This window comes from Uranotaenia lowii, chromosome 2 (genome assembly GCF_029784155.1).
Source record: "Uranotaenia lowii strain MFRU-FL chromosome 2, ASM2978415v1, whole genome shotgun sequence".
In the NCBI taxonomy this organism is placed as follows: Eukaryota; Metazoa; Arthropoda; class Insecta; order Diptera; family Culicidae; genus Uranotaenia; species Uranotaenia lowii.
The window spans coordinates 428,818,401-428,834,593 of NC_073692.1; the positions used below are offsets into that span (position 1 = coordinate 428,818,401).

A 16,193-nucleotide genomic window follows, 5' to 3' on the forward strand; every position below is an offset into this window, starting at 1 on the left:
AAATCTAGATAGCTCACGATTTCACCATCGTGATCCATGATCGTAGTCCCTGAATTCGGATCCTGACTACGACCCTGGATTCCGATGTTGAAAATAATCCCGAGATTTTTTTTTATCTTGATTCTGATGCCAGATTCTAAGACGGACACTGGTCTGGAATGTTTGCGAATCCAGGATGCTAAATCGGACTTGGGTATCCTTATTTTGGATGAGAAATCTTTAAAAGGTGAGGAATTTCTGATCGAATAAAAAATCGAATTTATCAATCAAAACAACTCCTTGCACTTCAATTATTTTCATTTGGTACAGAAACCGTAGTGATAATCTTTTTATAAAGAAAGTTAGAGTATCTAACTGTTATTTTGGCTATTTTTAAGAACAACCGTTTACCAAACAATTATTATTTATCAGCTTCAAAAACTTTAGCGAAATTTGAGTGATAAACACGCCTGAACCTGCAAGAATGTGCCAGAACAAAATAATTGTTAAATGCAAAACAAGTGGTTTTCGGCATCAAAAAAGTGTTATTGAAAATCACTCCATAAGAAAGTAAATTTTGAACCTTCGCACTACTGGTCGGTAGATTTGACGTTTGAACGAGTACTACCAAGCTACTACTTGCAGCGACTGTAGAATACCATCTAGTGTCTGTTTACCGCGTGAAACATTCTCTCCTTGATGGTAGGTACATGGCTATCAAGCTCTTTTGAGCGTGCTCCGCTTTTTGAGCTAATTTTGGCTTGTGCTGTTCGAGCCAACGCCTGCTTGCTTTGTGCACACGTAACTTAAAAAGGGATTGTTGCGAAAATTATTAAAATCAATGTTAGAGAGTTCTAGTAACTTTTAAAAGTAACCAACACTAGTAACTTTTTCAATGTTACTAGTGTTACTGTGTACAAAGAAAGCAGGCGTTGACTCGAACAGCACCAATGAAAACAAGCTCAACAAACTTGAATCCATTGAGCCAACAAGTTCAAGCTTCTCTGGAGGCATGAGCTAACGTATTTTCGAGCCTAAAATAAAAAGCTTTATGGTTTCTTCCAAAATAGAGAGTAGCAATACGAAGCTCCAGAGAAAAACGATTGAAGCTTCGTCGATTGCTTTGTAAGCGGAGCTATGAAATAATTGAGCAATAGAGCTCGCTCAAATGAGCTTGATTTTCAATCCCTGCTATATAGTGATCCCTGACCTGGACTTTCTAATCCTGAATCTGGATTTTTTCCCGATTTACTATCCAGATCAGGATCGTGGAAATTCAATTCTAGATATCGATCCTGAATTTTGGGTTCGGATCCTGAACTTGAATCTTGAACCCTGATCTCACACTGTGATCATAAATAGAACCCGATTCCGAAATCTGGATCAAGGATCATGAATCAGGATTTGAGTTTCCTGATTTAAGGATTATGATCAACCATAAATGGATTAAATTGGAAAGAAATGTCTGCTCGAATAATAAACCGAATTCATCAATCAAAACTATTCATCTACTGTTTTCATTTTACACAGAAACCGTAGTGGTAATCTTGTTTTACAGAAGGTTAGTGTAGATATAGGTCTGGTATAGTTTTGTTTCCTTGTAAGTTCAAAAATGCTCGTCAGGAGTATGTAGGTATTTAACCATCATGTACAGTATAACCCATAACAAATGCGAAAATTTTTAGGAATCGGTTTTGCGTTGTTTTAGACGATTCAGAGGATATTTTTATGTGGATACATTCATCTGTCAATTGACGTAAACAATTTTGTAGTACAGTATACGCTTAAAGTACACTAGAGTGCTCCAAACTTGTATGGGAAATTTAAATCTGTGAAATATTATGCGCTGTAGGCTGAAATTGATCCTAGGCCTAGTACAAGATCCCATGCCGAATTGAGACCAGATCTGACCACAAAATTCAACCATTTTGGTTGCTCTAGATTGCAAAATCGTTAGATTTGTCAAATTTTTATGATAGTTTTAAGAGTAGTTCAGACGAAACTTTAGAGGAGAGTTGGAATACTTGATCTCTGTTTCCTAATCTGACTGTTATCGAAATGCGGTCTTGAGATAAAATATTTGTCATAATTTAAGCTTTATGAAAAACCAAATCTACAGAAACGGATTTGAAACTCTTTAACTATTTTATTTGGGCGTAAGGCAAAGGCCTGTGGATCCTCTCAATCAAAAATATGTCTAAAGGCTTCCTGCTATGAGGTGTTGGCTTCAATGTCAAGAGTCAGTTTTTGAATCGTGTTAACATCAAGAAAAGTGTGTTTAAACCTTGGTAACAGATTTTCTCATATTTTTATGGGTCATACTGTAGATCACAGTAGGAAGCTTAAGCTTTCAATAATTCAGGAAAGTTATTTAAAAAAAACCTTGTCAAATACTTTGAGCCAATCGATATAAATAGCATATATTTCTAGCTCCTCGCTCATTGCAGTATGATAGATAGCTTATCATATTCAAGTCGGGATGAATAAACTTCCTAGGTTTGACACCCCTAGATGGAAAACAATATTAGGTCCCAATCGTCCGTCTTCTCATCTTCAGACCATATTAACGAATATGGCCAGAATTTCGATAGAAGCGGCGTATTTGTTCTTGATTCAATCATGGTATCATAAACTATAAAGATTGTCTGTGTTCAATACATAAAAACTCACGATGTCGAAAAAACACTTACTAAAACCATGGATTTTGAGAGTCCCCGGTGTCAATTGGATACAAAATTCCCGTCTCCGATATCCATTCAAAAGAAGAAATCAATTTCATTAACAGATTAATTTTTGTTTAAAATGTACCCTCTAAATGATTCTTGAGATTCTAGGAACGTGTTCTTAAAGGTTATTTGAAGTATAAGTTCATCAAATTTAATTAAAATTTGCGCAAAAAATGTTTGTTTTGTGATGAAAGAGCACATAATCCGTGATATACTGTAGGTTCATTGAAATAACCAAAACCCGGAAACCGACGGGAAAAAGGTAGTTCTGACCTATAAATACACCCTTATGGGGAATTATTTTCGGAATCAAACTAGTATGCATGCAAATTTCTCTACGTATCACACGCGAAACTCTATCAGTTTCGCTTCTAAACGACATATTGGTTCTAGGAGAGGCGTTTCATCATTTCCGGGCTACTAGATCTAACCATCAAAATATGTGTAGCAATTAGACGCATTCTTTCTTTCTTTTGAAAGCAGTCTACTTAGATATCGACGATTACGACGGGTGCAGTAGTGTTGTTCTACAGAAAATGCTCTAGAAAGACCAATACAGAGCGTTCTAGCTCTAGAGCTCCCTGAATTGCATTCATACGTCTACGATTGTGGTGTGCAGTTTGGATCCGGTGTGTTGCATGTCATCTAATACGCCAACACCTGGTACTAAGGTATCGTGGATTTCCTTTGTAAGAGACCCACGCAATCTATGTCTATTGTGTTTTCATCTAATTAAAAAGTTCAAGCAGGATAGAGGAACCATTTTGTTTTTCTATTTGTTCACTAGAAAATGCCAAAAAAAACCAACGGAAGACAATCATCAGGCTCACCAAAACGGTCCAACAGTGATAGTGTTCTTGCTTTTGGTTCTTACTAAAACGGTAGACGTGGTTCTTGATGTTGTTTTTGTTTTTTTTAAAGGGACAAATCGAAATGTCCAAAATAAACAAAATGCAGAAGAGGTAAAACAAAACTCAAAATGAAAGGCAATTTTCGGATGGGTGAATATGAAGAATGGTAAAGTTTATTTTTAATAAATTCAAAGAGAAAGACAGAGGGAGGAGCATGTTAGAGAGAGCAAATAGAGAGATAAAAATGTAAGAAAAACAGAGAGAGGGAGAAAAGGGTTTGAAAGAAAGAGACAGAGAGAGCGAGAGAGTAACTCAGAATATTCTTTCCGGGCGAATAAAACTGGTGATAGGAGGAATGTACCTGAACATTTTAAACCCTGATGCGCGATCCCATGCAGCATCGAACCACAGTGATCGCAAAATGTTGGTGTTATGAAAGTATATCCTTGCCATTTATGCGGATTTTGTGCCTACAGGAAAAGAGAAAGAAAGGTAACCAAACGGAAGAAAGAGACAGGTGGGAAGAAAATGGTGTTTTTTTTCTCTTGTGATTTTGATCTTAGCTGATGATTGGGGGACTTGAAAGATTGTTGTTTATGTTGAGAAGCACTGATTGTGATAAAGAAATTTTTCATGATGGTGAAAGCGGTTGTGAAGATGCAGTTCGGCTAAACAAAGTATTGTCATCGGATATTTTATTATTCGTTTATTTTTAAGTTGAAACAGCTAATCGTTGTTTTGGTAGCTGTCTTTGTAGATATAATTCGTTGTTTTAACAACATTTGGGATTGGTAAATAATTGCTTTTTCCTTGGTTAAGTTCGCTTTTATCGACGGATGTTGTCGACTATCCGTTACCGAACTCGTGTTGGGAATTTCTAACACTTGCGTTTTTAGTAAATAAAAACTACAGCTGATATTTTACCTAAGCAACATACCCAAAAACTACTGCTACATTCAGGCTTAAACAAACACTTAAACTAGTCGAACATTATTAATAGATAGAGAAAGTAAGCAAATTGGTAAGAGATATAGATTTAACCGATTATTGACAATTCATCAACGATTTTTCAGCGAAAATTTTTGTACTACATATTCAATGACTTATATCGGTACCAATTGTTTAAAGTCATTCAACAGAATTCCACCAGAATTGACAATAATAGGCGTCAATGAAAGAATTGAGAGATAGCGATGCAATTAACAACTATTATAAAGATCGTTATAGAATACTGTTAGCAGAAAGCGAAAGATTTTTTGTGTTATGTTGTTTAAAAAATATTCAGTGTACATTCCTAAAGTAGATTTGTTTCCTAATCAAACTTAAACTTAATTAGAACAATACTGAACAAATTAAAGAATAAAACCAGAGAAAAAAAAACTTTCTTCAAGTACCGAAAGGGTTATAATTAAAATTAAAAATTAAAAAACTTTCTCCAAGTACCGAAAGCGTTATAATTAAAATGTAAACAATAACTCATCACAATTAACGTCCGAAACGACCCAGCTAATCAAAGTAGCCCACGCTCAGCCAAACAAAGTACACATTCTCGAGCATTTTGAATACAGTACCGTCTCGTACTGTACCACAATGCTCATAAACGAGTCGTTTGAAATTATATTTTCGTTGAAATATGACACATCAAACTATCAAGACACAAATGACCCGCCGCCGCACATCAACCGTCATCGTAAAACGACCGTGCTAATTTTGCCAGAAAAACGGTCATAAATTATACCCCTGCACCGTTGCTGCTCATCATCCATCTCAGTCATTCGGAAGGGATGAAGGATCAGGCGGAAAAAAACTGTAACGCCGCCGAGCAATTGCTAGAAAATTTCTCGGTACTCTCGAGGAGGGAAAGGAAAAACTTGCTAAACAAAGTGTTTACTGCGAGAGCGCCAGGAAAATCACGCAATCAAAGCTTACCGCGGAATGTGTAATACTTCGTACTTGCATGTCGAGAAAACAGCGCCTACTTGGTTCGGGGAGGAGAAAGACAAAACAAAAACGGCTAGATGCGTCCCGCGGTGTGGTGCGGTAATTTAACGCCAACTTTGATCGAGAAGACGATAGCGGAGGAAATATATGAGAGTAATCCATCATCTTAGGGAACAACATATTATTGAACCTGGGAAGACCTTAATTTTTCCAAAAAGTGAGCTTCGTTCGACACAAGACGGTGAGTTTTGATCATTATTTTGGAAACTGAATAAAATCGAGAAATTTTTAATTTTTTATGCTAAAAAAAATTTTTAATTCAATATGCTAACCGAAGTATTTTTATGTTAGAATGTTTTTTGTTGAAAAAAGTTCTTAAAATCTCCAATAGCCTACAGAAGGAGTCCTCGGAATAACTTATCCAGAACTAGCTATAGAGGGTCCACCATAAAAGAAGTTGCTTCATTTAAACAGCTGTCTGGCTTGCGCAGATACAAATAGTGATCGTTACAACAGATTTTAGTCCATATTATTTCAAAGCCCTAAAGCACTAAATATACAATTGTTACTACTAGAAACATAGCGTTACGAAAGTTTTTTTTTACTGTGAAAGAGAACGCTGAATCTCATTTCTAAAATCTCTAAAACACGGCTGTGGCTCACAAGAACAAAGTTATAGCTGACTAATGATTTTCATTTCGTCAACCCTTTATTTCATGCCAACAGAATGGTCAAAAATATTAGAGTTCAGGTGAATGAATTGATTTCCAGTGACCTGAAACAATTTTCTTAAATCTTTTATTCCTAAGGACAACTCGAAGACCATCTTCAGAAGACTATCTTCAGGAGACCCTCTTCAAAAATCATCTTCAAAGACCATTTCCAGCAGCCCATCTTTAGAAGTCTATCTTCAAAAATCATCTTCGGAAAATCGTCTTCAGAAGGACTTCTGGAAACCATCTTCAGAAATCATTATTAAAAAACAAATTATATAAGACCATCTTCAAATATCTTCCTCAGAAGACGATTTTCAGAAGACAATTATTAGAAGACAGTCTTTAGAAATCCATCATTAGGAGATTATCTTAAGAAGACAATTTCAAAGTCCGCCTTCAGAACACAATCTTTAGAAAACATTCTGCAACGATTATCTTCAGAAGACCACCTTCTGACGACCCTCTTCAATAACCATCTTTAAAAATAATTTTCAGAAAACCTTCATCAGAAGACCATTTCCAAAAGACCATCTTCTGAACACCACCTTCAGAAGACCATTAGCAGGAGACTAGCTTCAGAAGTTCTTCTTAAAAGACCATCTTAAGAAGAACATGTTTAGAAGACCATCTTCGAAGATAATCTTCAAGACCATCTTCAGTTCCTAAGGACAACTCGAAGACCATCTTTAGATGACCATCTTCAAACATCATCATCAAAGACCGCCTTCAGAATACCATCTTCAGAACACATTCTTCAAATATCATCTTCAGAAGACTATCTTCAGAAGACTCGCTTCAAAAATCATCTTGAAAGACCATATCTAGCAGCCCATCTTTCAAAGAACTTTTTCTAAACTCATCATCGAAAAACCTTCTTCAGAAGACCATTATTACAAAACCAACTATATAAAACCATCCTCAAAACCCTTCCTCAGAAGGCGATCTTCAGAAGGCAATAATCAGAAGATCACCTTTATAAGTTCAGATCACCCTTTAGGAGACTATCTTAAGAAGACAATTTCAGAGTCTGTCTTCAGAACACAATCTTCAGAAAACATTCTTTAAAAACTATCTTCAAAAGACCACCTTCAAACCATCTTCAAAAACCATTGGCAGACCATCATAAAAGGCCTTACAAAAAAAAAAAATTTCTCAGAAAACCTTCATCAGAAGACCATCTCCAAAACACCATCTTCTGAACACCACCTTCAGAAGACCATTATCAAAAGACTAACTTCAAAAGTTCTTCTTCAAACACCATCTTAAGAAGATCATCTTTAAAAGACTTACTTTGACATTTTTAAGAACCTTTAGAATATCTCTAGCATTCCATCTTAATGACACAATCTTCAGAAAACCATTCTCACAAGACCATTTTCAGAAGACCCTTCTCAAATATCATCTTCAAAAACAAACTCCACCTCCCCATCTTTAGAAGGTTTTCTTCCAAGTTCATTTTAAGAAGACCCTCTTTAGAAAACCATTTCAGAAAACCATCTTTAGAAAACCATCTTCAGAAAACCATCTTCATAAGACCATCAAAGAGCAACAAAGAGAACATTACAGGAAGTGCTCGTGTGTACGCGATACTCCAGCTTGAATTTTCAATTTAGTTTAAACTTATTAAAATGTAATTTATGATGCTGACCTGTAAATTTTAAATTGGTTATTTTCGTTGAACCTATAATATCGTTCATAATAACTTTAGATTGCCAGCGAGGAATATACTTTTCAAGGTTTCAGTCTTAATTATTTATAGTCTATCGGCTGAGACCATTGATAAAATGTTCCTAGCTGGAAATCTGAAGTCAGTATGAACTTTGGAACAGGTTCAACGATAACAATTTATTTTTAATTTACAGGTCAGCATCCGTAATTATATTTTTAGAAATTGAAGCAAAATTCGAAATTCATATTCGAGTATTTGATCCAGATCGGATCACGAGAAGGGGCGCTCAACGAGCCTGAAATTTGTATGGGATTTTTTCTTCAATAACTTTGGTCCCCTTCGGCTGATTTCTGTTAAATACGGATTTTCTTGAAGCCCAAACTATGTGAAATATTTCATCAAAAAACAACATTTCAATAAGAGTTGAGATAAAAAAGGTTATAAGGCTTCAATAATGGGCTAAAAATTTTAAGGGTGGTATCATCGTTGTTAATGAGTCGTGACAGTCGAACATATTGACACCTAAAGTTAGCCCATTTTTTGAAGCCTTTTTTATCTTAACTCTAATCGAAATGTAGTCTTCGGAAGAAATAATTGTCATAACTTGAGGAAAAACCCATATTCAAGCAAAATCGGCCAAAGGGAAATAAAGTTATAGATGAAAAACTGGATGTTCAGGTTTCTTCCGAAAAAAAATGTCTCAAAATCCTATACAAAAATCAGGCTCGTTAAGCGACCCCTTCCCGCGATGTGATCTGGCCCAAATTTTGCATGAGATCTCGTAATAGGACTTGAATAAATTTTAGTCTGCAGCGCATAACTTTTTCAAAAGTCGGGGCATTCCAACCAATTTAGGCCAATTTCGAAATTCATGTTGGAGTATCGCGTGTACATGAGCACGTCATGTGTTGTTTTCTTTGAAAGTATATCATAGATCAATATAACCTAGGGTCCACTAGTGAGATTGAATTTTTCCCGAGGTAATACTGTATCGTCTGAACAAAGATAAAAAATTCTGTGTTCAAGAAGATATTTTAGAATTTGAAGTAAGGAATTCGTACGTCGAACATCGTTGCGAGAAGGCGTCAACAAATTTTATGGTAAAATTAAGACCCAAATGCTTGCAGAAAAGGAGGACTTTATCATCTATACGGAGACACTACTCTAGAGACAAAATGAAACAGCAACTCCATACATACACTCTTATTTCTTTAGCAACCGTAGAAACACGCATTTCGCCAATATAACCTATGAGTGTATTAACCTGTTCAGCTCCACCCCCTCGTAACCCTCATCCGTCCCAGAATTTTGTACTCGTTACAGTCCCTGGAGTTTCAATTTGACACTCCTGACTAAAAGCAATATATCTCTCAAGTTTTACAACCGATTTTTACAAAATTTATAGTTTTGGAAACCTCGTAATGTAACTCAACTATGTTTGGTTATTGAAAAATTTAAGTGATGTAGATGTATAATATCTGATGAATACATTTGGGTAACATTACGAGGTTTCCATAACTATAAACTTTGTATAAATCGGTTGAGAAACAAGAGAGATATAGCGGTTTTAACCTTTAACCTACGAGTGCCTCACAAAACGGTGGAAAACAGACCGCAGAGCCATAGCGTTCACACGACAAACCAGCTCTCATTTGATCTCCATGGATTTGTCGCGCTTTACAAAGCGCTCAGTATGATAGGTCTGCGCTTTTTCCATGGAGATCCAATGAGAGCTGGTTTGTCGTGTGAACGCGTTGCGTTGCTTGTAGCTTCAGCATGACATCAGCCTAAGAAGACTGACCGAAGTAGGCTGACCTAATCGGCGGAGAGCTGTAGAGGAAGGTGCAACCCCTCTCACGGTTTAGGCTTGAAAGTTAGAGAGTAATCTACTAGGGCAATTCCAATTCTGGAGGGCAGAGATGCCATTCGCCAGCGTGTAAAACGGAGAAAGGAGAAGTTGAATACCGCAGTGCGATGGCCACAAAACACCACGGGGAGTTTTTTTTTGTTTCTCTCCACATATTGTCCGCAACCAGGTTTCGAGAGCCACACATAACTAATTCCAAAACACAGGGCCGTTTGATTCTAATTCTAGCCACGAAAACCCAAAAATACAAAAACAAACACGATGGTGTACATAAAAATAGCATCAACAACACAGGGATGCAACCTTATTCAACCCGTGTCGAGAATATCTATCAGATTTAAGTTTTTTTTGGTCAGATTTAGGCATTCATCGCCATCGTATCGGTAAATTCTGCTTATTCTGAACCATATCGAGCATCTTCAGGAGTTCCTCAAGGGAGCCACCTGGGACCTCTACTTTTTATAGTGTTAATGAACAGTTTACCTGAATCGCTTTCGGAGGCACTGGTATTGATCTACGCCGATGATGTGAAAATATTTTTGCCCGTAAAAAAATCGACGACTGCCGAACTCTTCAATCGGATTTGGATGCGTTCTCTGATTTTCTAGTCAGAGCAAAACTAAAATTGAATAATTCAAAATGCGCAGTCACATCCTTTACCAGAAGCTACTCTCCGATTCAGTTCACGTATTGTTTAAGCAGGGAAGCGATAAGTAGAGTTTCCAGCGTACACGACTTAGGCGTAAGACTAGATTCCAGTTTGACCTTCAGAGATCCCATCAATAGCCTCGCTTCGGATGGTCTCGCGATGTTAGGAGTAGTGAGGTTCTTTGCTGGTGAATTAAAAGAGCCATACACAATTAAATGCCTGTATATTAGCTTGGTTCGATCGAAGTTTGATTTTGCAAGCATAGTTTTGAGACCCGTGTACCAAGTACATATAAATCGATTAGAAGCTGTCCAGAAACGGTTTGTGAAATTTGCGGTAAGAAATCTTGGTTGAAGAGAGCAAATGCTAGAGTATGAGAGCTTATGTCATTTATTGGATTTGGATCTGCTAGAAAATCGGCACCGCATAACCGATTTAAAATTCTTCCTGAGAATAGATCGAGGCATCATAGATTCGTCCTTTCTACGGTCCCGCATAACAACGAATTTCAGTAGTTTGATCTTAAGAAGACGCAGGCGCTACACCGTTGAGAATCGAACAACAAATTACAGCCGTAACAAGCCAACGCACCTATACATGAGGGAAGAAAATCGCATAAATAACATAATTGACTTCAATTCAAGTGTAAAGACAATTTTAAACATTCACATAATGTTTTTAAGACGACTATTATATTTAAAATAGTCTTAAGTTTGCGGAATGACGGGCTCAGCCCACATATCCATCAATAAACTAACTAACCAAGTTGAAACCGATCGAAACTAGTTGAAACCAATCCAGCTCGGCAGGAGGATTCGTTTCGACCTAGTAGAAATCGATCGAAGTCAATTGGAAAAAGACAGGTGATCAACTTTCTAACTGTTTCGACTCATTTCGATCAGACTTCATTGAGCAGACATAGAATCGAAAACCGAACTGTCCTGCCTGCTTAAGGATATCCGGATAGTGTAGTTTCCTTCAAGCTGCAAGCAGTGTCTTTCGACGACAATTCCTGGGATAATTTGAAAATTGTATGAGTCCACATGCCTCATTTATTGTTTCCTATTAAACGAATATTCCAAGCATCGCTGGACAAAGTTGTCTCTCGTGTGTGTACTGATTGGCGTTATCAGGATGCTCAACTGTTATTCCGAACACTTTGATTTTAATTCATCGAGGGATTTATTTAATAGAAGAATTTTGACAGCCTCTAGAACAGTGGAGTGTTTAATCATTTTTTTATACCTCGCGTGAGCCTTCATTACGTTGGTATGAAACATCTTGAAAACTCACAAAAAACTGCTGCAAAAGTTATCGAAACAACTTTAAAATTTGCATTTCCAATGAAGAATATGTTTTCTGGAAAGCAGTTGCGCCAGTTTTTGAACTTTTTTGTAAGGAAACTCTTTGTTTACATTTTTCATACGATGTAATGAAAGCTCACGCGAGATATATCATTTAAACTATTTTGTATTATATTCTTTATTCATCAACATGTGATCTGTTGATATGTTATTAAATAAATAAATCATAGCTTGAGCAACTGGGAGTGGTGAAGTTTAGAAATTTAAGTTTCTTAGGTGTATCACGCAAGGGCCTTGAAAAGGTCTGGTCTAACTTAGCAAGGTATCATATAGTTGAGAAAAATAAAAATGATGTGTTTGAAAAACAACGTGTTCAAGCCTATCGATCTTCTTAAATCCTCTCCTCACAGTGAAATGTGAACCAATCGGAACAGTGTTCCGTCAATTTGAAACATACGCTAATCGATTCCCATCAAATTAATTTCTAACCCAAGCGCCAATGTTAAGGGGGGGGTAGGGTCTAGCGGGTATAAAAAAACACCATTTTCACGATTTTTTTCTAGAGCTATCGTTCAAACAAATGTATTCAAATTTTTTGCATTATACAAAGGATTGTTAAAAGAACATTTAGTTATTTTTTCGTAGAAAAATATTGAAAAATGAGCCAGTGACGGAGCATTTTCGAGGATGCCTTTTAGAAAACAGGATTTGCGGTGGACACTGTATCTCAGCACAGAATCATCTGAAGTAAAACAATCGGAGCAAAATATTTTTAATAGATGTTTTTCTGGACCCCAACGTTTTTGTTTAACTTAAAAATATTTTTATGAAATTTTTGTGGCTGTTTGAAGTGAAAACTACGATTTTTCGCTTAAAAATCCGCCATTTTTCACCTCTAAAATCTCCCCAAAGTAAAAAAAATCAAAAAAGAAAAACGTTGGGGTCTGGTATTTGATATGTAGAATATATGTTCCAAATTTGAAAAGAATCGGATAAGTAGTTTTCAAATGACGATGTCCACGGACTTTAAAAATGTGCTTTCGAGAAAAACGCGTTTGAAGTTTCTGCTCTTGCATTCTTGCGGTATTAGATAGGAGGGGATAAAGGCCTATAACTTCTACAGTTTTGCTTCAATTGACTTGAAAATTTGACACAACATTCTTGAAATGTTTTACAATAATAAAATAAAAAAATAAAAAAATCGATTTTTTGAAAGTGTTAGACCCTACCCCCCCCCTTAAGCGTCGATTTCAGTCCCCATTTCCTCCGTAGCTGGGTGCTTAGATTCAGGGGTTTAGGTTGATGAAATTGCAACCGAGCCGGCTATTTACTACCTACTACTGTATGTAATTTTCTTATCAAGATTGTTCTCCCTAACTAACATGCAATTTTCTCCAGAACAGCACACGCTTCCATTATTCCAATAGCAATAACCAACAATACCTAGGCTAAGAGTACCTTGTACAACAACACGGGTTGAGTAAACAAATCGGAAGAACGACAACCTTCGACACGGTGCTGATCTCAGCAGGCTGGCTGGCTGACCAGACCCAAAACGACCGGTAGGCCGCTTTTCCTCCGCTTTTCTTCTCTGACTGTATTGGCTTTAGTCGTTGTTTTGTTAGTTACACTTTTGGCTCGTCTAATCGGAACGTGACCTCAGGAGGCTTTGACTTTATACCTATACCGATACCTACTTCGATTCGAACAACAGTGAGATGAAATAGTAGACCCGACTTCATTCAAGTGGTGTTTACCAATGTCCAACTTTGTTTACCAAATAATCGAAATAAACAAATTCCGTCAACATTGGAGGGAAGGTGAAAAAAAATCTTAGGCCGATCGATTCTAACGCTGCCATGCCGGCAGGAAAACGAGAGATCCGGAAAAATTCTCCACACGATGGTAAGTACCTACTGATTATGTATGATGATGTATTTTTTCGTTCTGGATCCCAGAACTAGGCGTAGATTTTTGATAGAGACCTATGATGAATTGATCTGTACATTTTTAAGCTAAACAAAAGTGATGTTTGAGTGTCAAATGTATTTCACAGTTCTATAAACTTCCCCTTAATTTATTTCAAACAGGATTCGTACTTTGTTGTGCTGCTGTTTTTTGGCTCTTCGTTTCGGACGTTTTCCCGTCAGGAAAATTTCGGCTCACTCGGGTCAAACCAGCCGAGTGATTGGTGTCGTTTTGGGAATTTTGTTTACCCACTCTGTTAGTGCTCTGTTTGAATAATAAATATCCCTCCAGCTAGCTAGCTAGCTAGCCAGCCAATCTCGTCTGGCCGGGATGAATGTATTTAATAGATTGAGTGCGTTAGGATTGCTCCAAATGTGGGTGTGTTTGAATAAGTGTGTGGATGTTTGTGTTAGTACTTGTTGTGATGCTAGATTTCGAATAAATTAGTAGACGCACATGTAGCAGAATGAAATATTTGCCAAATACATTTGAGAGATATACTACGAGAGTAAATGAAAGAGTCAGAAGTATTGATTGAAGCATCAAGCCCAAGGTGAAGTATAGAAGAGAAAGATTAGACAAAAAGTTGTTCGAGAACAAATAGAGTTAAACACAACCCAAATGCATTCAGAATAAACGTTTTGTATGGGGGTATTTTAGAATGGGATGTTTAGTTTGAGCTGTTTGAATAGTTTTTCCGATTTTTTTTTAATGTTTTTGTTTAGTTTTATAATGATTAAAAGTTTTAAAAATAAAATGACAACAAAACGTCAATGAAAGTAACGATAAAACAAAAAACAGAACAAAAATATAAGTAAAGAAAGTGTAGAAGAAAGAAAAAAAAACTAGTCAGTAAACCATGATTACCTGTACACTTAAGCCCTTGGTGGATTAAACCGTATAATAGCGAACCACAATGGTCGCAAAAGGTGGGACTTGAGTATGTCGACTCTTTAAATTCATGTTTGGTACGAGTGTCCTTGGAATGACATTGTTGTTTATGTAAGTAACGAAAAACAGAAAATTAATCTCTATTCTACACCGAAAATCATCGATTAAGATGATCAAAAATATATGTTTTTGTAAAATATTAATTAGTCCAAACCAGAATAGAATAGAAAAAGAAAGGTTTTATTGTGTATTTTTTTAAGAAAAATTGATTCGTAAAAAAAATTCTCGCCATTTTTTTTAATTAAACCAAATCAAACGGTGAATCTTGTTGAGTGTTGTGACAGCGATTCTCTTTCGCGATTCGCAATGATGTTAGAGATGCTTCTTCTATTCTAGGGTGACTGCGCATAACATGTCGTAGCTGTTTCTTTCGAATTTCAAACTGAGATAGACTTTTGACTGATACTGTTGCTTGTTGTTGTTGTATCGAAAATCACTATTCTATTCTAGGATATCAAAAACGACTTGCAGCAAACTTTCCATTTTTTCTCAATAGAAATAACAACTGTTCAAACTTATACGATCACACCATTCAAAGCCGTTCGAAACGATAAAAAAATTACAATAATCTAAACAAAAATTTATTTTTTTTTTTTTGCAATAGCTGCAGCGATTTCGTTTTTTCATCTTTTTGCATCCGGCAGCATCATAAACCGATTAAAAATATTGCAAATCGAGCATAACTTTCACATGATTTCTGTTTTTTTTTTTTCACTACTAAACAATATCAAAGTCAAGCATGCATAATGTAGGTATGTATCATCGAATCATTCCGTAATACTTATTCAGCAACTAACGCTAGAACTCGAAGCTGCGAGAATAATATCAAAATTCAACCTTCAGTAACGATTTTCCAAAACAAAATGACAAATACAACTGTATTACGAAAGCAGCTAATCTTCTCTTTTTCTATCCCTTGTGCGTTTGAGGTTATGAAATCCGTCTTGTTCCGTTGAATTCCCTCAGAACATTTTTCGATTCTATTCTAACCAAATTATTTTTCAACAGTTGACTGTTTCGTTTCCAAGTTGAACATCAACATGGACGGATATGGTTTTTGTTTCTAGTGATTTGTATAAACGGATAAAAACAGAGACCAACGAATCGGAGTCTTGAAGTACTTACGTCTGAATCGGCTCCCTTATCCGCACCCGGACACTTGAAGGTGACGTACTCGTGGCATCGCTTGTGGACGACGAAGGAGCAAACTGAAAGTGGGAACACAGTTTACGGAAGGGCGTAAGATCAGTGTTGAAATTTTCTATGTGTTTTTGAATTCTAGTTTCTAGTCTTGTTTTTTTACTCTTTACACTCACCTTGACATTGAAAGCCTTGTTTGCCAAAACCCCTGAAAAGAGAGAGAAAAGTTGACCATTAGTGATAAAAATTTGAATTTTAATTTTAATCGAATGTGACCTATCTTGACAGAAATGTGTAAATAAACTCGTAACCAGTTCTGATCAAAATGATCGTGACTGAGCCAATCTGTCTCAGTTTAGGCATTTCCAATAGGAACAGGTCAAAGTTTGTTTTTATGATCAAGTTGAGAAAATGGATAAGAAATGGAGGAAC

The 16,193-nt window shown here is 36.4% G+C and overlaps 1 protein-coding gene across 1 annotated transcript in view; it reads right to left on the reverse strand.

Annotated features, from left to right (window-relative positions):
* The window catches only part of LOC129749387 (protein kinase C, brain isozyme-like), a 30,616-nt gene extending 14,646 nt beyond the window's left edge, over nt 1-15,970 (reverse strand). The window contains exons 1-3 of the mRNA XM_055744350.1: nt 15,938-15,970; nt 15,747-15,829; nt 3,918-4,026 (exon numbers count right to left, since the gene is read on the reverse strand). Coding sequence (XP_055600325.1) covers nt 3,918-3,957 — 40 coding nt within the window. The 5' untranslated portion in view covers nt 3,958-4,026; nt 15,747-15,829; nt 15,938-15,970. The remainder of the gene's footprint in view (nt 1-3,917; nt 4,027-15,746; nt 15,830-15,937) is intronic.
* Nucleotides 15,971-16,193: the final 223 nt, after the last annotated feature.